This window comes from Dipodomys merriami, unplaced genomic scaffold, assembly GCF_024711535.1.
Source record: "Dipodomys merriami isolate MVZ:Mamm:240054 unplaced genomic scaffold, mDipMer1.0.p SCAF_7, whole genome shotgun sequence".
Taxonomy (NCBI): Eukaryota; Metazoa; Chordata; class Mammalia; order Rodentia; family Heteromyidae; genus Dipodomys; species Dipodomys merriami.
Window position 1 is genome coordinate 73,195,891 of NW_027206290.1, and position 24,572 is coordinate 73,220,462.

Consider the following 24,572-nt stretch of genomic DNA (forward strand, 5'->3'; position numbering starts at 1 on the left):
TACTTGAGTCACAGGGCCACTTCTGGTTTTCTGGTGATTAACTGGAGATAAGGTCTCACATACTTTCCTGCCCGGGCTGGCTTTGAACTGTGATCATCAGATCTCAGCCTCCGGAGTAGATAGGATTACAAGAGTGAGCCACCAGTGTCCAGGTTGAAACTCTTATCTCCAATTACCCACCAAAAAAGCTAGAAGTGGAGTTGTAGTTCAAGTGGTAGAACACTAGTCTTGACCAAAAAAGCTCAAGACAGTGCCCACACTTTTGAATTCAAGCCCCAGGACAGGTACAAAAAAAAATAAAACCCCTGAGTTCAATCCTAGTATCAGCAAATATGCACACACAAAAAAAGACAGGTAAGGAGGGAGGGAAGAAGGGAAAAAAGGAGGGAGAGAGGAGAGAGAGAGAAGGAAGGGAAGGGGAGGATATATTTAAACTTGGTAAATATACTCATCTTAGGTAAACTTTTGTGTGCTATTGGGGGGGGGGGGAATGGTACAAGCTTCAGAACATATGACATTTTTTTTTCTGCACCAAACTCAAAATATTGTTAATCTTTGGATTCCAGACTCCTTAACATATCTCTTCATCTTACCTCTCCAGAACTGTCACATTTGTTCCCCCAGAATCTCACATTTGGTCTCTTCTTTTTTTTTTTTTTTTTTGTTGGTCATAGGATTTGAACTCTGGGCCTGGATGCTGTCCCTCAGCTCTTCAGCTCAAAGTTAGTGCTCTACCACTTGAGACACAGCACCAGTTTTTTCTGTTTATGTGGTGTTGAGGAATCCAACCCAGGGCCTCATGCATATAAGGCAGGCACTCTACCACTGAGCCACCTTCCCAGCCCATGGCCTTTTCTTCTTAACTGTTCTTACTTTCCTGCCTGGATTTGCTCATTATTTACCAAGTGCCTATTATCAGCCAAGCAGAGCTAGGCCCTGCTCCTAGATCTTAGGAAGCTCAAACGGTACAAACTAGAGCTATTATCTACTGATCTAGATTGCCAAATTTAAAGCTTTAGCAAAGGCTTCATATTTCCAGAAGCTAGCAGCATCTGGCATAGAGTAGATACTAAAAATGTGTGTTGCATGACTAACTTTAGAAAGAATTTTTTAAATCCGTCAGTATGTATCTTCAAAAATGACTCGTTTTCTTTCCATTTGAATACAAAACCAATATATGCACAATGCAAAAATAGCATAAGAAAATATAAGGTAAAACTAATTTCCCCATCCTCTAAATCCCATTTCCTTATGTGTCTACTATTATTGTTTGCTATGTACTTTTCCAGAACTGTCCCCTGCTAGTGTACAACACACACACACACACACACACACACACACACACACACACACACACACACACACACACACACACACACACACACACACACACACACACACACACACACACACACACACACACACACACCCTACCTACCTACCTACCTACCTACCTACCTACCTTTTGGAACAAGTTCTTTGATAATTTCTGATTGTAGCTTTTCAACCTTCTAATCTAGTGTTTCTCAAAGTATGCCATTTGGACTAGTAGCATCATCATCATTTAGGATACTCTTAGAACTTCAAATTCTCAGGCCCCACTCAAGACTTCCCGAATCATAAACTCCAGATGTAGGCTCAGCAGTACAGGTGCTAATACACTTGTCTGAGTGACTGATGCACTTTTAAAGGTTGAGAGCTGCCACTCTACTAGCCAAGCCAATTCTTACCATCCCTAAACATGGCAGACACTATTATCTTGTCTCATTTTTTTTTTTTTTTTTTTTGGGTCCGGTTGTGGGGCTTGAACTCTGGGCCTGGGCACTGTCCCTCAGCTCTTCAGCTCAAGGCTAGCACTCTACCACTTGCGCCACAGCGCCACTTCCAGCTTTTTTCTTATGTGGTGCTGAGGAATCGAACCCAGGGCCTTGAGCATGCAAGGCAAGTGCTCTACCACTGAGCCACCTTCCCAGCCCTATCTTGTCTCATTTTTATCACCCCTGCTTCAAAATGTTTTCCTCATCTTTTTGACTTTGACCCTATCAGTCTGTCAAACCTTGAAGGTCCTAACCCTTCTCCAAAATGGTCTTACTACCACAACACATTCTATTAACTCCATTTGAGCCTTTTCCCCCAACTTCCATGACAAATCTAAGCTCTCTACCATACAATTTAACAATTTACAATATACATTAGCAGATAGTTCTTTAATCTTCCTCAACAGATAAGCTCCCTGACCACATAAATTATATGTATTTTTAATCTTTTCCCTCACCTCTGATTTAAGAACATAAGTAGAATTTTAACAGGGTTGCTGGTTAATGTCTTTAAAGATGAATTCACACACAAAAAAGAGGAAAAACTGGTAAACTTTATTTATTCATTTTACAGTGCTAGTGATCAAACCTTAAGCATGCTACTCATGCCTTCTCCCACTGAGTTACACACCCAACCCTGACACATCATTAATGGATAAAAAGTCTGCAACTTCAAGCTGTAGTCCTAGTTCTATGACCTTGGATGAGTTCACTTCACAGGATGATGTCTATAAAAGTGATAGGGTTAGACTCAATGCTTGTTTTCAACTTGAATAAAATATGACTTTATGAAAGGTTCCATGTTGGAATATTTTATTCCATTATAGTCTCATGTTGCTTTGTTTATAATCTAACAGGGAAATTTTTAGACTTGAATTATAGTTATGGTGTTTCTAAATTAGTTAAACTGTTTCAACAGGAAACATGCTTTATTCAACCTGTGAATCTTCCTCCACGCTCACACATATCAGTTCCATATATCTGCAGAATATTATTTGAAAAAACTGTTTAAGAAGCTTCATTTATATAGAAAAAATGCCCATATCTACTGCCTCCTTTTGAATATTCATTGAATATTTACTGGTATACAGTAAAAACTAGAATAACTCTGCTATCACCATGGCTAGTTTCCCCACATAGGAAAAAAATTAAAAAAAAAGTATGTCATAAGCACTTAAGGATAGACTATAAAATTGTATTCCTCAGCCCTCCCTACTGCAACATGCCCTGTAGGCTTTAGCAGCATATACCATCTCCAATGCTGGGGATGAATTAACCTCTTGAGCAAGATACTTAAATGTAACTTTTCATAAACAACAGGGTAGACTGGTCTTTGAACTGAATGGTGGTTTGATCAGATATTAAGTCTAAAGGGACTGAGGCAAAGAGAAATGGGAAGGTGAGAGGATGAAAAAGAAAGGCAGCAAGAATATTGCCCTTTGAGTAATGAAAGAAGCAGTGGAAATTCACTGAGTCTACTAAGAGCCAGGCATTTGGGATTGCAAAGATGGTCCCTGAACCCAAAAGACTATGGGTCTACCCTGCGATATGTTTTATTCTAATTGGGAAAAGCAAACAGGGAAGGCTTCACAGAGGATGAAATTTAGTGGGCCTTTTAAGTGCAGAGGAGGATTTGCAAAGGGTAAAAAGGCAGTTTGAACTAGTTAGTTCCTTGGCAAAACACACATATTTTTTAGAGCTGTTCCTTTGGGACTCCAAATCAAAAGAAGCTTCTTAGATTTAGCACCACTGGGTTAAGGCCCTTTCTCTTTTTACTTAAACACTGAAACGTTCAAGACTAGAACTGGAGCAGAGCCAGCAAGTCCCCAAATGAGGTGAAAGATGGCTAAATCTGCTCTGTCACCTCCAAGTCCAGCCAGCCCAGCCAGCCCGGTCCTGCTCTCCAGGCAACAACTAGGAAAGAAGACTAATAATAACCCTCTGGGGACAGCTTGGGAGGGAAATGTGGATGCAGGCAGGCGAGGCTTCCCTCTCCAGTCCTCTAGCCTACCTATGATAAGGAGGGAAGCTCTGAAGACCAAGGAGGAAGCATTGGATTAAGAAGTGCGGAGATACTGAGTGCGATGATCTTAATAAAACGCTTAACAAGATTTCTGGCACACAAGTGCTGGATGATAGGCAGGCAGCTCTTATTCATACCGCTATGGTCTCGCAGCGGCCCCTCAACTGGACTCTGACACGAAGCTAGTCTGTTCGCAGCCCACTTAACAACAATGAAGAGCAACTCCAGAGACAGTAAGTGCATTAAAAACAAACAAAAACAACAAAAAAAAAACCAAGTTAAAGGTAGGAGAGCAAATTCTAACTGGCACTATCCTCAGAGCCCAAGCCCCTGAGTTCCAGTTGCTGGCCGTGTCACTTGTCAGCCCCATGACCTTGGGCATGGCGTTTCACCTCTCTACGCCTCAGTTTCCTCCGCTCTGAACCGGGTCTACGAAGCTCTTGCCCGACAGAGGGTGCGTGCGGGCTCCGGGGCGGCGCGAGCCCCGGCGCGCTGCGGCCCCTCTTCCCAGCCCCCTCCGCCGAGGGCAGCAAGGGCGGCTGGGGAAGCCCAACCCGAGCACGGCCGCGCTCCGGAGCGGGAACGCGGTGAGGCCTGCGGGCGGCCCGAGCACCAGGGCGCCGGAGTCCGGAGCGAGGCTCCGCCGCGCCGCTGCCGGGCCGCGAGCGGCCGAGGGAGGCTGGAGACACGGTACCGAGCCCGGGAGGAGGCTGGCATAGCGGACCCCAGGCCCCGCCGCACCACAGCCAGGCCAGGAGATCAGGGACGAGACGCCCCCGAGAGCCACCCCGCGCTGCGCGACCCCCGTGGCGAGACCCAGGCTCTTACTCACCTGAGGTGCGAAGCCGGTGGTCAGCTCGGTGGCAGCGGCAGCAGCTGAGGAAGCGGCTAGAGGGGCGGGAGGGAAGGTGGGGGGGGGGAGGAGGACGGGGCGAGAGAGACAGAGCATCCGCGCATGCGCACTGCAGACGCGCGAGCTTCACGCACGCGCACTGCACCACCCGCCTGAGGAACTACCGAAAAAATGGCGGACAGTATGGGAGGAGCCGGCTGCGCCATCTTGGATGTAGTTTTTCTTGCTGCAGGGTTTCCTCCCAGACCTAGAATTGTCGGGAGCCCGGCGACTTCAGTGCTCAGTCTGCACAGCCTCCACCTCTTCCTCTGAGTCACATCCTTAGGAAGCCCCTACGAAACTTACCCGGTATGCCCGCTTTAAGAGGACCGCAGGCCACACGCAAGGTCACGTGGCGCCCACCCAGTGCTCGGCACGTGGCAGGGACTCAGGCAAGTTTTGAGGAACAGTGATTTGGGACTGGAATTAAGGGATTGAGGGCTCCCACCTCCAAGTCATTTGTATCAGCTCTATTACAACTGGCAGCCATACTGCTTGCTTGCTTGAGTATAATAACAAGAGGTGGATTTTTCCACAATGACTTCACATATTAAGTTTAATGACTCAACAATTTAATATCAAAATGTACAGGACATAACCTCATCCCCTTAGCGCATATTACTTTTTATTTACACTGGGTATCATTGACTAAAGGTTATTATTTTAGGCAAATGAAATAAATACAACCAAGCATCTCAAAAGGCAGAGATAATGTTACTCATTGAGCACAATTTCTGAACCAAATTTGGGTATGGCCCTTTCTTGTATGGATTATGTTTATTTGTTAATATTTACTGAATATCAAATTGATTCATGTTCACCCTCCATTACTATCCACACGTCATTGAATTAAGCTCTCTATACCTGAGTTCCTCATCTAGAGTGACAAAAAACAGAATCTAGGTTTTTTTAAGAGTTAATTGATACTTAGACCTCAATAGATATTATTTTTTAATATTCCATTCTGTTTAGCTGTCGAAGTCACTGAACACACTTCCTATCCTCATCAAATTCAAACAAAAAAGGTTGAATCACCTTTGGGTAGAGGTGGTTTATCCCCATTTTATAAAGAAACTCAGAAAAGCACAGAAATGGAGGGACAGAGGTGAACAAAAAGCAGTGATACTCACTAGACATTGTTGAACATGAAGTATACAACTTGTGGGTGGGTATGGGAGGGAAATCTGGGAGAAAGCAAGGGAAGGGGTAACAATGTTCAAAAAGAAATGTACTCTTCATCTGACTTATGTAGCTCCCTTTGAACATTAACTTTATATTAGCAATAATCAAATTTTAAAAAACACTCAGAATAAGAGACTCCCTCTAAGCTCTACACTCTGTGTGATACCACTCTGCTTCTGAAATAGTAGGTCATTAACATGGCTCTTGATTCTTAAATGTTGGCTTTGAGATTCAAACTTCCCCTCTTGTTCTACTGTGGACAATAATCCACTCTAAAGTCTTCAAACTAAACATTACTCTCATACAGTATCTCCATCCATATATCTGATAGTGTAGTTGAATTCTCCATTTGATATCACAAATTGATTTATTAGCTTCCCCGCTGTTCTAAACCTATATTGTTTAATCTTTATGGTATCCCAGAGTTATAGATTCTACCATTCTTCCAACCTTACAGACAAGAGATTAAATGACTTCTGTCACAGGAAGTGACAAGATTGGTTTTTTGTTTGTTTTAGGATTGGGTTTTTAAGAGACAGGTTACATATCGATTATGTTCCGGACACCATGAGCAACACATCACATTCATCCACTTAACACTTAGCACAAGCTATCACTTCTCACCTCAACTTCAGTAGAAGCTTAACTGCTCTTCATATCTACATCTTGCTTGCTTCTGTTACCCACAGAGCAAATAGTGACTTTTTCCAAATCAAGTTCAGGGGTTGAGCAGTAGCTTAGTGGTAGAGAACCAATCTACCATGTATGAGGCCCTGGAATTTACTCTCAGCCCTAGAAAAAGAAAAAACAAAAAACCCCTAAAAGTAGTCTTATCCCTTAGTATTAACTCAAAAGATGTCAACTCAATATCAAAACTAAAGCACATGATATACATTAGGATACAGACAATGAGTAGTCTTTCCTTAAAATTGGACATTTGTGAACAATGCTCAATGTTCTTGGCCCCTAAAATGATTAAGCATGGTCCTAATTGACTTGGGTTGAAAAATCTATTTACAGTAGGTAACAGTGGCACATACCTATAATCTTAGCTACTCAGGAGGCTGAGAATGTGAAAAATCAAAGTTTGAAGCCATCCTTGGCAGAAAAATCCACAAGAGTTATCCCCAATTAACCAGTAAAACACCAGATTGAAGGTGTGGCTCAAGTGAGTGGAATACCAGCCATGAGTGAAGAAGCTGAGCTGAGAGCATGGGGGCCTATATTCAAGCCCCAGTATCAGCACCCAAAACAAAATCAGATAAAACAAGAATAGATGAACAGTTCTGACCATGAAGGATATTTAACAGAACGAGCAGCTGATTCTGAAGGCCATTTCAAAAAAGAGGCTTTGAGCATTTTGAACATTCCAGGAGAAAGTATGTCTCCAACATTCTTTTGGATGCACAAATTCCATCACTCTGAAAAAAGTCCAAGTTCTCTGCAGTCAGCCAAATATCCTCAAGGGCAACAGACAGAACTTTCTAGTCCAGAATGCCACAGAAACACCACATGCTGGGATACTCTTCCTAGTCCTATCTTCTGACTATTGCATGGCAGAAAATCTGGGTAACATCACTGACAAGATGGAGAGCACTGTGTGATAGGGTTCTGTAGGTGAAGTTTGAGCAGTTTTCGAGCAGGTGAATGATCTAATTGTTCCATGCTTCTCTTTTCTGCAGAGGAAAGCAAAAAGAAAAAAAAATTACTGGAAACTTAATGTATGTATACTGCCTGACAGTGAAGGCATCACAATCACAAATCTGAGGGTGCCTGTCCTCAAAGTAAGGGCACAATTACAGTGGTAGGAAAGCCAGGTATGACTGTAACAATATAAGTGAAAAGTGAGTGAAGATGTGTATAGCAAATGATTTAGAGCTGAAAACAGGAAAAACTATGGAGGTACAATGTAAGTGTGATTTGGGGTATTCTCAAGAATTGAAGAGTTGTTAAAGGTAGCACAAATTTTTTTGGCTTGGATCTGACACCACACAGTTCTTTGAATGCTTCTGTAGAATATACACCTACACACTTCACATCAGTATACTACGTATTGTGGGGAGAAAATTAAATCACTTGATAGAAGCATTATCCTGAGAACCATGGTGCTTGCTCAGAAGGGCAATTTGAAACACAAAATGTTATTAGGTACATTACTATAAACAGCACACTTACGGAGCTGTACTGACACCTTCTGGAGGCACTGAGTACTTTCATCCATGAATGCCTGCAGCTGCTTCACTGATCCTTGGAGCTCATCCATCTGTAGGCAGAAGACAGCCATGAGCAGGCTGCATGGCTTCACTAAACCTACAGGAGCTTTGGACTAGCTACTCTTTACAGCCTGGAATACGTATGCCAGACATTCTCTGTGGGTACCTCCTCATACTCCTGGCTCTATGCAGCAGGAGGCTGACTCCATAACCTCTAGCAAAGGATATCATGCCCTCTAACATTTGGTTGGGTGTGTCCATGAAGAAACCCTGGCAGGAAGGAGCTGACCAAGGCCATATTATTATTGCTCAAACTTGTTCCCAGACAGGTCATCCTGAGTTAACTGCATCCTTTATGTAGAGGTCATGGCTCAGACAGCAGCCAACTATGGGACTCCTGTCCCAGATGGCACAATAATGGCTCCTCTCTCCAAACAAAAGGTAAGAATACAGTTACCTGTAAGCCCCATGTTACTTCACTAACTGATTCCCTGAGACTTACACCTTTATTTATTTATTTTTGTAGGTTGTAGGGCTTGAACTTTGAGCCTGGGCGCTGTCCCTCAGCTCTTCAGCTCAGGGAGAGTGCTCTACCACTTGAACAACAGCACCACTTCTGGTTTTCTGGTTAATTGGAGATAAAAGTCTCATGAAGCCAGGTGCCATGGCCCACACTTATAATCCTAGATACTCAGGAGGCTGAGATCTGAGAAAAGTCCATGAGACTCTGATCCCCAATAAACCACCAAAAAAAAATGGAAGTGGCGCTGTGGCTCAAGTAGTAGAGGGCTCACCTTGACCTAGAGAGCTCAAGGGCAGTGCCCAGGCCCAGAGTTCAAGCCCCATGACTGACCAAAAGAAAAAAAAAAGGGTATCACAGACTTGGCTGCCCAGGCTGGCTTCGAACGATCCTCAGATCTCAGCCTCCTGAGTAGCTAGGATTAATGGTATAAGCCACCAGCGCCTGCTGAGACCTATGCCTTTATAGAGTCTCGAAAAATAATGCTAGGCATTGGTGGCTCATGCCTCAGAAGGCTTAGATTTGAAGATCGTGGTTTGAAGCCAGCTCAGTCAGGAAAGTCCACAAAGTCTCTAGCTGTGGCTTAAGTGGTAGAGTGCTAGCCTTGAGCAAAAAAGCCCAGGGACAGTGACCAGGCCCTGAGTTCAAGCCCCAAAACCAATACAAAAATAAATAAATAATAAATAAAGCTTTGAAAAGTCCTTGAATTACCTCCCTTCCAAATACCAACTGCTTTCTGCTGATATTAGGGATAATACCATGCCATACTCCTAAATGTCTTCAAGTTGTGATTAAGCAGCCACCTGGAAGGGCCTTAAAGAATTCTTTATGTAAAATAAAAACTGTGGTTCTCCCTATATTCTTTGCCCCCTTCCTTGCTTTACTAGCACTCACCACCTCATATGTTTCCTTTTTTTTTTTTTTCAATTTTCTCTCCATGTTTCCCAAAGTGGAGTTGAATATTATCTTTATTATATTATTATTTATATTATATTCTCCAGGTGTTTTAATTTCCAAGGATAATGCAATTGTGAATGCCCCCAATAGGCTTATATGCTAAAGGCTTGTTCACTAGCAAGAGGCCCCAGTGGGAGATGGAAGAATCTTTAAGAAGTAGGGTTTAGTACAACGAAGTGACGTCACTGGAATGTGTCTTTGAAGGGGAGATGAGGACCCTGACCTTGTTCTCTTTCTGCTTCCCAGCACCATTTGGTAAGCATCCTCCTGTGACACACATTCCCAACATAATGTACTGTGTGTGGGGAAAGGCCTAAAGCAATAGGGCCAAGTGACCACGGACTGAAACCTCTGAGATCGGTTGATTCTGTCAGGTATTTTGTCACAGCAATGGCAAGCTGACTTAGAAAGGTGACAGGTAGCAAGGTGCAGCTGGATAATCTGAATAAACTCGAAGCAACTTACCACCAACTCCATACAATCAAAGACTTTGTTCTGGCTCCGTATTATTTCCTGGTAGTCAGGCTTTGTGTTGAGAACTGCACTTTGGGAAGACTCAAGGTATATTTTAGGGTCCATGTTGACTTCAGTGATTTTGGTTGCAACTGAGCTTCTAAGAACAAACAATAAAATGAAATACTTGAATGGATGGAAAGTTCATGGAAATGACTTTTTCACAATGACATCTACAGTTTACTGAGGACTTCTTAGGTTCCAGACACTATTAATTAGTTTACTTTTTTTTTCTTTTTCATGTGCCAGTCCTGAGGCTTGAATTTAGAGCCGAGGTACTATCCCTGAGCTTTCTTTTTGTTTTGTTTTGTCGGTTGTGGGCCTGAACTCTAGGCCTGGGCACTGTCCCTTAGCTCTTCGCTCAAGGCTAGCACTCTCCTACTTGAGCCACAGCACCACCTCTGGCTTTTTCTGCTTATGTGGTGTTGAGGAATCTAACCCAAGGCTTCATGCATGCAAGGCAATCACTCTACCACTGAGCCACCTTCCCAACCCTCCCTGAGCTTTCTTACTCAAGCTTAGCATTCTACCACTTGAGACACAGCTCCAAGTCTGACTCTTTTGGTGCTTACAAATTTTCCTGCTTATACTGGCTTTGAACCATGATACTCAGATCTCCATCTCCTGAGTAGCTAGGATTACAGGCATGAAACAAGCACCTGGCTCAGTTTACATTTAATCTCATTCAACATTCACAATGATCCAGTGAGGCAGGTACAAATATTATGCACATTTTCAAATGAGGATTCTCAGATTCCAAGAGATTAAGTGACTTGCCCACAGTCACAAAACTAAGGAGAAGTAGTCAAGACCTTAGACAGTTTCTGGAACGTTCCTCTGAGGTTTCCCATAAAAGTTTTTATTCTAAAGCTGTCACCTTCAACATTATCTTCATAAAGTGTATACATGGAATATGTCCAGATGATTACCAATGACCATCGCTGCCTGGACTGGGCAAGCTTTTCAAACCATGTTCCTCAAATGTTCTTTTTACTGATAGAACATTAGTAATCAGGGTTTTGGCTAACAGTTGATAGCTGGATTTCTAGCTAAGAAATGGTTGGAAAACAGCTTAATATTGAATGTGATAGGGAGAGATCTAGCTGATTAAGTAGATGCTTTCATCCACACTTTATATAAGGTTTTTGTGAGCTCCAAAGATGTGAAGTGATTTTCCAAAGTACTACGATTAGAGGAAAACATTCAGGGCTAGATTTTTTTTTTCTGTTGGTCATGAGATTTGAATGCTGGGCCTGGGTGCTGTCCCTCAGCTCTTCAGCTCAAGGCTTTCGCTCTCCACTTGTGGTTAACTGGAAATGTCTCACGGGACTTTTCAGCCTGGGCTGGCTTTGAACTGCAATCCTCATATCTCAGCCTCCTAAGTAGCTAGGATTACAGGAGTCAGCCACCAGCGTCCAGCCTAGATTTTTTTATTTTTATTTTTTTAAGTTAAGCTTACTCTAAAATTTGTAGCTATTCCTTAACAAGTGTTCTCATTAAGAGGGCCGAAGACAGTGATGCCAATGCCCTCTTTTCCTCCCTCAGTCTCCATTTATGATCAAAGTACAAATGTACACTTTAATAGAATCTGGATGAGCTGACTGAACAAAAAGATACATCATTTCTTTGTTCTAACAGTCCAGAAAACAAACTCAAATCAAATTCCACAAGGAAAAAAAAGATATTCCAGTGCGCAGATCTAACCTGGCCATTGCTTCTGGCAGTGCTTCCTTCTGGTAACGCAGCAAGAGCTGATCCCAGGTTTGACTTTCTAAAGAAAATCTACAGAATTGAAAGGCAAAATTCAGTTAACTTTTGATCATCTTATGCTGAATCATTCAGGGCAACGATAAGTACATAAGGCATATAATCGGGTAAATATTAGTAAAAAGGTCATTAAAGGATTAGAAAGCTGGAGTGGCTTAATGGCTATTAATCGAATTGTTAAAATCAAATTAACACCCTTATTCCCTAGACTCCATCCAATGAATCTAGCCACCAGTATAGCCCATAAACATCTTCAAAAAACATACACAGCTTCCTAACTTTTAAGGCTGATATACAAATACTGAATACTGTTAACCCAGCATTTTTCCCAAGTTTATTTTTCTCACACGAAGAATTCTGTATTGTCCAAGAAAAGTTCACTCATTTTCACTTACTTTGCTATATACTCCTTCATCTCAGCCACTGATGTTTCCAGAGAAAAATCTGATGCTTTTCTGGAAGATACATTGGATTATGAATTCAATATGAATCAGGAACCATTTGCTTTTAATATAATGTCTTACAGAATTTTAATGGCAAAAAGACATGCTCATAGCTTTTACCTTTCAACAAATATTTTTTCTTGACTGTATCTCCCAGATTAACCTTTCTAAAAAGTCCCTTTGTTTTTTCTGTTCTTAGAAACTCTACAACTCTACTTGCATTTAGAAGAAAAGTCAAAACTCCTTAGTATGGCACTTAAGGCTTCTTATGTTCTTCCTCTGCTCAGCTAACCAAATTGGATAATCCAATGACTCAGCTCAGTTAGATGTTTAATTCCAATGGAAAAGAAGTGGGCACTAGGGACTGAAGATGTAGCTCAAGTGGTAGAGTGACTGCCTTGCACACAGAAAGATGCTCTAATACATTAAAAAGTAGTAGTAGTAGTAATAATAATAATAATAGCATATTTTTAAAGCCAGTGCTGAAAATCTTTAGCTACTTAGGAGGCCACAATGTGAGGATTTCAGTTTGAACCCAAGTGAGGCAATAAAGTCTGTGAGATTCTTACCTCCAATGAAGTATCAAAGAAACAAATTAAGGTGTGGCTCAAGTGGTAGGGCATTAGCCTTGAACAAAAAAGTTAAGGGACAGTGCCTAGGCCCTAAGTTCAAGCTCTAGTATGCACATACACATACAAACATGTACACATACTCAGCAACAGCAGCAGACACTGAAGATATCAAAATGTACTTGATATTCTACCTAGTAGAAACAAATTCAAACCCGGGGACCAAAAAAAAAAAAAAAAAGGAATGTGGCTTAGTGGTAGAATGCTTGCCTAGCATGCATAAAGCCCTGGGTTAGATTCCTTAGTACCACATGAACAGAAAAAGCTGGAAGTGATGCATGCTGTGGCTCAAGTGGTAGAGTGCTAGCCTTGAGCAAAAGAAGCTCAAGCTCAGAGACAGTGCCCAGGCTGAGTTCATGCCCTAAGACTGGCAAAAAAAAAAAAAGTCATGCTATTCTACAGACCTGGAAAAAGTAGAACTTCATGAAGTCCAAAGTTAAAGATCATGATGTAAGACCAAGTGTATCTTCTTTTTTTTCAGCTTTGAGCCTAGGACTTGAACTTTTTTTTTTTCTTTTTGCTTATGTGGTGCTGAGGAATCGAACCCAGGGCCTCATGCATGAAAGGCAAGAGCTCTACCACTGAGCCACCTTCCCAGCCCCCAGGACTTGAACTTAGTACCTGATACTTTCATGTATTGGTAAGGCTTCTACCAACTGAGCCATGCCTCCAACTTAAGCATATCTTTTGTTGTAGGGCCAACATAGGACTGGGGATGACAGCTCCATTCCTGAAGAATCAATGGTTTAAGGGGTGGGATTTTAATTTTTATTATTATTTTTTGCCTGAGACTGGACTCGAACTCAGTATCTGATGCTTGCTTTCTCTCATTGGCTGGCACTCTACACGCCTCCAACTCCAAAGTTTTTCTGTTTTTTTTTTGCGGGGGGGTGGGGTGGGGGGAAGGTTTAAATTCTGGTAATGTTTTGCTTACCAAAAGCCAATGAACATGAGCTTCTTTCATCTCACATGGCTAGCAAAGATCTACATATGTGTTTTCCTCATCTTCCCGTGGTGTCCTTACCACTCAGGTATTATGTGTCAGCCCAAAGATCAAAATATTAGTCTACACCAGTCACTCTATTTGTTGACTTCCTAAATTATCACTATCTGGAATCATAATTTCTTTGCATTTTGCTCTCTCTCTTTCAGTATATAACAGAAGAAACTTATCCCTACATCCGCAGTATTTAAAAAAGGCTGGTAGGGATGGGAAGGTGGCTTAGTGGTAGAGTGCTTGCTTTGCATGCATGAGGTCCTGGGTTCGATTCCTCAGCACCACATAAGTAGAAAAAGCTGGAAGTGGCACTGTGGCTCAAATGGTAGAGTGCTAGCCTTGAGCTGAAGAGCTGAGGGACAGTGCCCAGGCCCAGAGGTCAGGCCCCACAACCAACAACAACAAAAAAGGCTGCTACATGCTAGGTGCTGGTAGCTGGTGCCTATAATCCTGGTTACTCAGGAGGCTAAGATCAGAGGATTACAGTTCAAAAACCAGCTCAGTCAGACAAATATGAGACTCTTAGCTCCAATTAACCAGCAAAAAGCTGGAAGAGGAAGTATGGGTTAAGTGGTAGAGCACCAGCTCAAGAGAAAAAGCTAAGGCAGATCACAAGGTACCAGTATGCATTTTAAAAAACATACAAAACAAAAACAACTCAAGTTGGGTGCTGGTAGCTCACATGTGTAATCCTAGGTACTCAAGAGGCTGAGATTTGAGGGTTATGGTTCAAAGCCACACTCATCTCCAATTAACCACTAGAAAAACAGAAGTGGCACTGTAGCTCAAAGTGGTAGAGCATTAGCCTTGAGCCAAAGCTGGACAGCGCCTAGGTCCTGAGTTCAAGCCCCATAACCAACAAAAAACAAACAAGCAAAAAAAAAAATCTCAACAAAAAAGACTGGTGGGGCTGGGAAGGTGACTCAGTGGTAGAGTGCTTGCCTTGCATGCATGAGGCCCTGGGTTCGATTCCTCAGCACCACATAAGCAAAAAGCCGGAAGTAGCTCTGTGGCTCAAGTGGTAGAGCGCTAGCCTTGAGCTGAAGAGCTGAGGGACAGTGCCCAGGCCCAGAGTTCAGGCCCCACGACTGGACCCCCCCCCAAAAAACAAAAAAGACTGGTATGGGCTGGGAAGGTGGCTCAGTGGTAGAGTGCTTGCCTTGCATGCATGAGGCCCTGGGTTCAATTCCTCAGCACCACATAAGCAGAAAAAATAAAAAAGCCAGAAGTGGTGCCGTGGTTCAAGTGGCAGAGTGCTAGCCTTGAGCTGAAGAGCTGAGGGACAGCGCCCAGGCCCAGAGTTCAGGCCCCACAACCGGACCCAAAAAAAAAAAAGGCTGGTATATAAGAAGATGCTGGATAAATGTTTACTGAGCAAAGGAACAACTATTTAATTATAATGAAGTCAATTCAGTTATATATTAGAACAGAAGTAACATTGCTTGCTTACTCTTTTGACTCTTCAAAGCATTTTTGTAAAATACCATCACTTTCCAGTCTGTCTGCAAAATGTTTCAATTCTTCAGAAAGAGAAGATGCTAGAGAGAATATATTTATGTCATAAAATTAAAGATACAACTTTTCCCAATGAGCAGCTTAAAAAGACACTTAAAAGGTATTCCCAGGTCTAATGTCATCCATGATATTCTGACCCTCTGTCATTTACCCAAAAAAGTGGTGTAGGGGTGCACAACTTATCTTTTATCTCCAATTGACCAAGAAAAAAACCCTGGAAATACAACTGTGGCTTATGTGCCAGCCTTAAGTGAAAAAAGACTAGCATAGGCAAAGAATCCCAAAGACTCCATTTTAACAGAAGTTGGGCATGGTAGCCTGTCATCCCAGCTATGGCAGGAAGTACAAAATAGGAGGAAAAGTCCAGATGCATATCTAGGAATAGGCAAGACCCTACCTTAAAATAACCAGTGATATAAAGAGCTTGAGGAATTGCTTAACAGAAAGCCTGCCTAGCAAGCATGAAGCCCAGAGTTCAAACCTCAGTAGTATTAAAAAAAAAAAAAGAAAAAGTAAAAAAGTATTCAGAGCACCAGTGGCTCATGCCTGTAATCCTAGTTACTCAGGAGGATGAGATCTGAGGATCATGGTTCAAAGCCAGCTTAGACAGGAAAGTCCATGAGACTCTCCAATAAAGCACCAGAAAACCGGAAGTGGCACTGTAGAGATTCGATTCCTCAGCACCACATAAGTAGAAAAAGCTGGAAGTGGCACTGAGGCTCAAATGGTAGAGAGCTAGCCTTGAGCTGAAAAGCCCAGGGACATCACCAGGCCCAGAGTTCAAACCCCATGACTGACCAAAAAAAAAAAAAAGTACTTAGTTTACTACTTGTAATAGAAAAAGACTGATATAAAATCCTAAAAGTTAAAGTACTTGTTAATCAAACATTGTTCATTTATGTAAGGGAGTATTATATACGACTACCAAAATGCGAAAGCAGCTCTATATGTGTGATATAGAATAATCTGCAGGATAAATTATTAGGTTAAAAGGAAAAAAATCCAAGTTTGGGACATGGTATAGCTCAGAAGTAAAATGCTTGCTTGGTGTGCATGAAACTCCAGGTTTGATCCCCAGTCCCTGGGAAAGCTGAAGTATTGAATAGTACAGAGTATCAAATCATATAATTCTAATGAATATTTCAACAAACAATAAAAATCTCTGGGGGCTGGGAAGGTGGCTCAGTGGTAGAGCACTTGCCTTGCATGCTCGAGGCCCTGGGTTCGATTCCTCAGCACCACATAAGCAAAAAGAAAAAAGCTGGAAGTGGCGCTGTGGCTCAAGTGGTAGAGCGCTAGCCTTGAGCTGAAGAGCTGAGGGACAGCGCCCAGGCCCAGAGTTCAGGCCCCACAACCGGACCCAAAAAAAAAAATCTCTGTAAGAATACACAAGAAAACTAGTGGCCATAACTGCCTCTGTAAAGAAGTTGAGATGGGGGTTAGGGTAGGGTGATTATTTTCTACTTTCTTATGAGTTTAATAAATATATATTCTTATGTTAAATGCAATTAAAAAATGAACAAAACAAAAAGGACCTGGTTTTATGGGGCAGTGGCGCCTTTAAATGGAGAGCCTGCAAATGAGGCTTTGGCTGACCCCAAGAAGGGTCCAAGGTCAAAGCACAGTTGTCTATCTTCAGCAACTTACCTTTTGCTCTAAAACTTTCCAGACTGAAGCCCTTAGTGTCCCTTAGGAAAGGTTCGAGTTTCTGAACAGAGAACTAATAAAGAAAAGCATTTTTAGTACAACCACAATTTTCCAGACCAGACCAAAGTTCATATAACTTCATGATGTTTACTAAAATGGGAAACTAAACATGATTCTTTTTCATCTAAGATGTTTCATATCAACAAATAGGTAACAAAATAAAAATTTTCTTTATTGTTCTGATTACCCATTTTGATTGTGATTGTGATTGTGTGTGTTGGCCCTGGGGGTTGAACTCAGGGCTTGGGCACTGTGTCTGACATCTCTGCTCAAAGCTCGTATTCTACCACTTGAACCACATAGCTTCACTTCTAGTTCTGGGTTTTTTGGGGGGTTTTTTTGGTTTGTTTGTTTTTTGTGGTTAACTGGAGATAAGTCTCATGGACTTTCTTGCCCAGTCTGGCTTTGAATCACAATCCTCAGATCTCAGCCTCTTGGGTAGGTAGGATTACAGACATGAGCCAATGGCACCTGTCACCATTTTGATTTTTAATTCAGGAAAAAGTGGTCATTTAACTCAAATGAATTATTTATTTGACTAATTTTCCATAAGCATCAGTGAGCCATATAATAAACAACCTGACTTTTGTGTCAGTGCTGGGGCTTGAGCTCAGAGCCTAGGTACTGTTCCTGAGCTTTTATATACAAGGCTTCACTTCTGGCTTTTTTGGTGGTTAATTGGTGATAAATGTTTCACAGACTTTCCTTCTGGGTTGGTTTTAAACTGAGATCCTCAGATCTCAGCCTCCCAAGCAGCTAGGATTACAGGGGTGAGCCAAGGCTGTAATAACTTGATTTTACCTGCTTTAAATTCCTACCATTTAGAGGCCACACTGGGGAAATCTGTAGGCTACTTAGTAATGGGAGTAGCAGAAAGCTGGAACCAAAAATTAATTTAGCTACCAGAATTAAATCTAGAGGAACACCTTCTAATTGATTCATCACATAGTATTAATATCCCTTTGTAATTACTACAATAAGAATAAACAACAACCTGGGTGCTGGTGGCTCACGCCTGTATTCCTAGCTACTCAGGAGGCTGAGATCTGAGGACCACGGTTCAAAGCCATGAAAGTCTGTGAGACTCTTATCTCCAATAAACCACTTGAAAACTGGAAGTGGTGCTGTGGCTCAAGTGGTAGAGTGCTCACCTTGAGCTGAAGAGCGCAGGGACAGCGCCCAAGCCCAGAGTTCAAGCACCGCGACTGACCAAAAAAAAAAAAAGAATAAACAACAACAAAAGCACTTTCCAATCACAAGAATCTCACCTGGAAACTGGAAAACAGGAGAGCACCAAGCCTTTTGCTTTCTGGTAAGTCACCACTGATAGACCTGCTAAGCTCTGACAGAAAATAACACCATATTTAAAGAATTGTACATTTAAAGTTAACAATTTGACAAAACAAAAATTTCCTCTCTGTGACACAATCCAACTTAAGATAAAAAGCATCTTCTCTAGCTGGGTGCCGGTAGCCTGTAATCCTAGCTACTCAGGAGGCTGAGCTCTGAGGATAGCGGTTCAAAGCCAACCCAGGAAGGAAAAGTCCACGAGACTCTTATCTCCAATAAACTACCAGAAAACTGGAAGTGGCACTGTGGATCAAGAGGTAGAGCGCTCACCTTGAGCTGAAGAGCTAAGGGACAATGCCCAAGCCCAGAGTTCAAGCCTACGACCAAAAAAAAAAAAAAAAAAAAAAAAAAAAAGGCATCTTCTCTGATTAAAGGAATAATTCTAATCCTTCCAGCGTCACTAAGGAATAATACAATCTTTAAGAAATGTTATTAGGGTCTGGAGGCATGGCCTAAAATGGCAGAGCACCTGCCTAGCAAGGTCAAAGTCTTGAGTTTAAACCATAGTACCAGCAACAAAAGAAAACAGTAGAATCTTTTGATGCATTACATTAAAATCTTGTTTGGTTAAATTAGGCCAAAAAAGGGCTAGGAAGGTGTCTCAGTAGTAGAGTGCCTGCCTTGCCTTCATGAGGCCCTTGGTTTGATTCCTCAGCACCACATAAGCAGAAAAAGCCAGAAGTGGCGCTGTGGCTCAAGTGGCAGGGCGCTTGTGAGCCTTGAGCTGAAGAGCTGAGGGGCAGCGCCCAGGCCCACAGTTCAGGCCCCACGACTGGCAAAAAAACAAACAAACAAACAAAAAAAAAACCTGGCCAAAAAAACCCTATTTACCTATTTTTATGATTCAGAGAAAGGAGATGAAAACATATGATCATTTTTGTAGTTGGCACTGACCTATGCTTGAAATGAATCGCCTTTAAGAGTCTTCTATGAACTCTATGAGCTCCATTTGTAAAATGAGACCAGTGACCGAAAGAGCCTTGGTTCAAACCCAAGACTAACACCAGGGTCTGTTTTTCCCATTGGTAGCATGCTGCCTCTCTGTAATGACCTAATTAATAGCTAACACCTGTTGAACATTTGCTATTTAAAGGGCATTTTCTTTTTTTTTTTTTTTTTATTTTGGTCCGGTTGTGGGGCCTGAACTCTGGGCCTGGGCGCTGTCCCTCAGCTCTTCAGCTCAAGGCTAGCGCTCTACCACTTGAGCCACAGCGCCACTTCCGGCTTTTTTCTTTTTGCTTATATGGTGCTGAGGAATCGAACCCAGGGCCTCAGGCTTGCAAGGCAAGCGCTCTACCACTGAGCCACCTTCCCAGCCCTAAAGGGCATTTTCTTGAGCAGGTTAGCCCTGAGGTAAGTATCTTATCAATGTTATTTTGATGACACATTACAGAGGCACAAAGGCCAGGTAACAGATCTTGCTCTAGGTCACATGAGTAATGAGGCTGAATTGGGTAGGCCTTTTATGTAATTATCCCACTGAATTCTCAAGCAACAAGATGTAAAGATTGTTTTTCAATTATGTCCATTTAAAAACAAATTATTACCCAGCTTTGGGAATACTAGCACTACATGTCTTTTTGCCCTCCAGCTTTATCCAGCTGGCAATGTTTTTAACGTACTCTTGTCTCTTGACTAACTCTTAAGGCTGATTCAGGAAAAACCGAATTGTTTCTGCGTATAACCAAGGACACCTGAACAGGAAAATCATACAATAACCAGTCTTATCACACTGATGATTTCAAGTCTAAATACTCTGGAATAGTTGAAGATGTCTAATCTTGAGGAACTACTAATTTTTCTTACACGTGTAGAAACTAAAACAATATTCTGATGTGCTATTTTTTTTGGGGGGGGGGGGGTCCAGTCATGAGGCCTGAACTCTGGGCCTGGGCGCTGTCCCTCAGCTCTTCAGCTCAAGGCAAGCGCTCTACCACATGAGCCACAGCGCCACTTCCGGCTTTTTTCTTTTTGTTTATGTGGTGCTGAGGAATCAAACCCAGGGCCTCATGCATGCAAGGCAAGCTCTCTACCACTGAGCCACCTTCCCAGCCCCTGATGTGCTATTTTTTAACTCAGACTTTATTCTACATCAGAGAACCTGAAGTGTAATAATTGCTTAAACGTAATCACAACAGCTTAACATCTGAAGGCATACTGTGTCAAATAAGTACATACTACATTCTACATCAACTCACTTAATTCTCATATAACCTTGTAAGATAAGCATTACTGACAATCTTGAAGGCAAAGGAGGTTAAGCTTAAGACCACACTAGACTTTCTATATCACATCTTGTCCTTTGATGCTGAAATCTAATCATTATAAATTCACACAAAATCACACAAATCACATTCCTAAAATGTATGTCTTCATTCTATATTTTTCTTCCTTTATGCATTTGGGATTGAACCCAGAGCCTCACATATGCAATATGCACACTGTCAATGAGCAGCAACTCCAATCGTACTATAGATTTTACTTTTGTCAGTTGTGGGGCTTCCACTCAAGGCCTAGGCACTGTCCCTAAGCTCATTTGCTCAAGACTATCACTCTACCACTTTGAGTCACAGCTCCACTTCTGGTTTTCTGGTAGTTAACTGGAGATAAGTCTCATGGACTTTCTGGCTTGGGCTAGCTTCAAACCTTGATCCTCGGATCTCAGTCTCTTGAGTAGCTAGGATTACAGGCATGAGCCACCAGTACCCAGCTTGAAATATTTTTTATGTGCATCTTCCCTCTTGAGTTATTTCCTCTTATAAAGTCTAAATCAGGCACCAACCCATAAACTTGTTGTTTCACTTTAGGGTCTAAGGCAAAAAGCGACAAGGACTCTCTACTGTTCATCATTCTTTTTTCTTTTTTTTTTTTTTGGGGGGTCCGGTCGTGGGGTCTGAACTATGGGCCTGGGCGCTGTACCTCAGCTCTTCAGCTCAAGGCTAGCGCTCTACCACTTGAGCCACAGCACCACTTCCGGCTTTTTTCTTTTTGCTTATGTGGTGCTGAGGAATTAAACCCAGGGCCTCATGCATGCAAGGCAAGTGCTCTACCACTGAGCCACCTCCCCAGCCCCCTCTACTGTTCATCATTCTAACTGAGGTTGAGTACTTCAATGAAATAGCAATAATATTGAGCACTTATTGGGTGTGCAGCAAAGTCAGACCATACCCACATGTAAGTAGTGTTATCTTCATCTTACAGGTGAGGAAACTGAGGCTCAAAGAGCTGACAATTTTTTCAAAGTCACAAGAGCTACAGAAAGTAACAGAGTGACATCTAGTTTGCTAACTTTGCCATTCCTTTCTGCCTCTTATTGGAGCTGGAACCTCACTGTCTAATGTACACAGCACCCCACCTGTAATGCCCTGGTGAAAGGGAGGTAGGGACTTCCGCCGATTTACTTCTTTCATACTTGCTCGTCGCCAGGATTGCCTTCTGTCTTGATGACGGACAGACTGTTCTTGAGGGGACAAATGAAAAGACCTCAACTGAAGTCCTTCCTGGTGGCAGACATCACAACTTGCCCCCTTTTCAGGGCCAGAGCCAAGGTGATTTCTTCCCTTTGAAATGCCTTGAGTCGTCTCCAGGGAGGCAGATGATTTAGTAAACATTTCCACACGGTTGAGACTGGATGGCAATGGATGATCATGAGTAGCCGTCTCTGATTCCTCTTCTAGCATTTGTTATAGAAAAGTCAAAATACAAAATCAAACCCACAACTAAGTATGAGAAAAAAGGTGAAACCTGAGGCAAGAGGACCAACTAAGCCCAGGAGTTTGGGGCCAGCCTGGAATAAGACCCAAGAAAAATGAAAGGAAGAAACTGTATGCCCGAGAACCAGTTATAGTGAGGAACCATAAATTTGGAATACGTGATTCCAAATCTACCGGAGCCAGGAAAGGATTTTGTTATAGCTCAGAAGCCTGACCCCAAGGCAAAAGGTACTGAATTTCACTACCATACTCACCTTCTGTGATCTCTGATTTGGTCACTGAAGTCATCCTGGATGAGAACTCTGAAAATAAAGAAAATGAGCTCATCTGCTCTCCACCAGAGCCTCTTTCCATTGCCCTCGCCCATTTCTACCACAGAATTACCAGCTAGAATCACTGCCTCTTATTCTGAATGTCTACAGAACTTATTGCTAAAAATGCTTCTATCTCCCTAAACACATATCCTACCTTACCTCTCATTATTATGTCTACCTCATTCCTAAGTTTCATTAGAAAAAGAGATTACTCTTTACTTTGTATTCTTAACTCTCCAGGTCCAAAGTCCTATCCATTCTATCAAGTATCTCTAAAACCTTTCCTCCTTGCCCACTTACTACTCCAAGCTGAGTTCAGGTCTCTTCATTTCTGCCCTCTCTGTCCACCCCATTATCTAACACTGCTCCAGCCCAATGCATTCCTAGAGACAGCTGAAGTAAATTTTTTCTGAAGTGTACTCAACACCTTGTCATAAACGAATCCTAGCCTACCCATTCCTGCTCTTGTATTCCTGTACTACTTGTGAATTTCTGAATGCATCTATCATCCCACCTATGAAACATATCTTTCCTTCCCATGGTGGCTTAAATAGGAAATCACTTGTCTCTGTCAGATTTTGGGGGCCACACCCCCTTGACCTCCCTAGTACTGGTTATACAATGGGTTTACATGTCTGACTCCCTAGCCAGGCTGTATGCCCAGCATCTGTCACAAACAACTGACTTGGAAAAGAGCAGGGAAACAACTAAAGTGGCTCTTCGTCTTCCATCTTAGCTCTCCCTCCCAGCGCTTTCTAGTAAAGAAAATGAATAGATGAGGACACTATGCAAAGGTTCATAGGGCAACGATGAGTCCTTCAAAGATCTAAATCCCCATGGGCCTTATGACTATTACACAGCCTCAAGCCTGACTCGTGGCAGCGAAGGCAGCCATTTCAGTGTGCTTATACGCCGCCGGGACCTGGGCCATAACTGGAGACGCTACTCCACACTCCGTCGGAGGGTCCCGGGCGTAGAGAGCCTGCCCAGGGCACCGGTGCCGGCGCTCGGCCGTGGCGGCTCGCCCCGCCCCCCCGCCCTCGGCCCAGGCCCCGGCTCCTTTTCTTAGAGCTTTTCTGGAGTCTAGCCCGAGGCGTAGCTCGCCTCAGAGCTGCTTCCATCCGGAAGGCACCCTGGAGGCCCCCCCTAAAGCCCACCGTCGAGAGCACCGTGCTCCGCCGGGCCGAGAGCCTAATTGAGGGGGTTCATTAGACCACATCCGGGGAGAGGCCGGCGACTTCCGGACCTCAGAGTGACGCCCGTCCAGCCCGGAGACCCCCATCCCTGAAACGCAAGGCCACAGGTTCTGCACTCCCAGATCACCTCAGGATCTCCGGCGCCACTTCGTCCCCTCTCCAGTACGTCTAGGTGCGCTGTTTACGTCACCACCACTTCCGAAACTCCCGCCAACCAATGACGCATGCGCGGTTCTCGGCCTTTCGGGCATGCGCGCTCATATCGCCAAGCCCTGGAAAGACGCATGCGTACACTCGTGCTTCCGCTCTTGCCCGCCCAGCTCCCATCTTCCACGTCTTTGCTTCCCTCTAGCGGTGTCTGTGTTACCACCCGGGGAGTCTTCTTTTGGACACACCCCGCTATGATGTCCTTTTGCGTCTGATAGGCCTCAGATCCCTGCTTCGATGATCAGGAAACAGAGGCCCACACAAATACCCGCGGAAGGACTATAGAGCCCTCTGATGCCCTACCTGCACCGCTAAGCTATGTTCCCTCCTCCCTTTATCTCAACTCTTAATGTGGACCCAGAGTCCTCACAGGGTGAACTAGGGCTCTGAGCTCGGTTTGCCCCCATCCTATGCACTTCACTTCAGCAGCTCCCTACAATATAGGGCAACATTCAAGAACTTGCCAATTCTATTATGGGGTTGGCCTCTCTAAACTGTTCACAACTCCTCTGGCCACCCAGAGGGGTCTCTTGGTTTAAGCCATGTCCTATGCCTGGGAAGTTTTCCCCTTTCAGCCCTAGCAAATTTCCCCATGTTTTAGCCTCACCTAAAGAAAC

At 43.1% G+C, this 24,572-nt stretch overlaps 2 protein-coding genes across 6 annotated transcripts in view; both read right to left on the bottom strand.

Moving 5' to 3' along the window:
• The window catches only part of Ndrg3 (NDRG family member 3), a 65,838-nt gene extending 61,083 nt beyond the window's left edge, over positions 1–4,755 (bottom strand). For both annotated transcript variants that reach the window (XM_070007242.1, XM_070007240.1), the window contains exon 1: positions 4,673–4,755. The gene's annotated coding sequence lies outside the window, so the exon portion shown is untranslated. The remainder of the gene's footprint in view (positions 1–4,672) is intronic.
• A 580-nt stretch (positions 4,756–5,335) lies between these two features.
• On the bottom strand, positions 5,336–23,982 carry Dsn1 (DSN1 component of MIS12 kinetochore complex). Of its 4 annotated transcripts, none has more exons than XM_070007249.1 (11): positions 23,876–23,982; positions 22,493–22,540; positions 21,881–21,985; positions 18,444–18,517; positions 17,116–17,188; positions 15,404–15,491; positions 12,280–12,339; positions 11,822–11,899; positions 10,070–10,217; positions 8,090–8,177; positions 5,336–7,590 (listed from the first exon to the last, which is right to left on the bottom strand). In XM_070007249.1, the coding sequence occupies exons 2-11, from the start codon at positions 22,524–22,526 to the stop codon at positions 7,490–7,492; spliced, it is 849 nt and encodes a 282-aa protein (XP_069863350.1). In that variant the 5' UTR covers positions 22,527–22,540; positions 23,876–23,982; the 3' UTR covers positions 5,336–7,489. The 4 variants fall into 4 exon arrangements, with proteins under 4 accessions (XP_069863350.1, XP_069863348.1, XP_069863351.1 ...); XM_070007247.1 differs by having other exon boundaries at positions 21,881–22,198; XM_070007250.1 differs by lacking the exon at positions 21,881–21,985.
• Between the last annotated feature and the right edge of the window lie 590 nt (positions 23,983–24,572).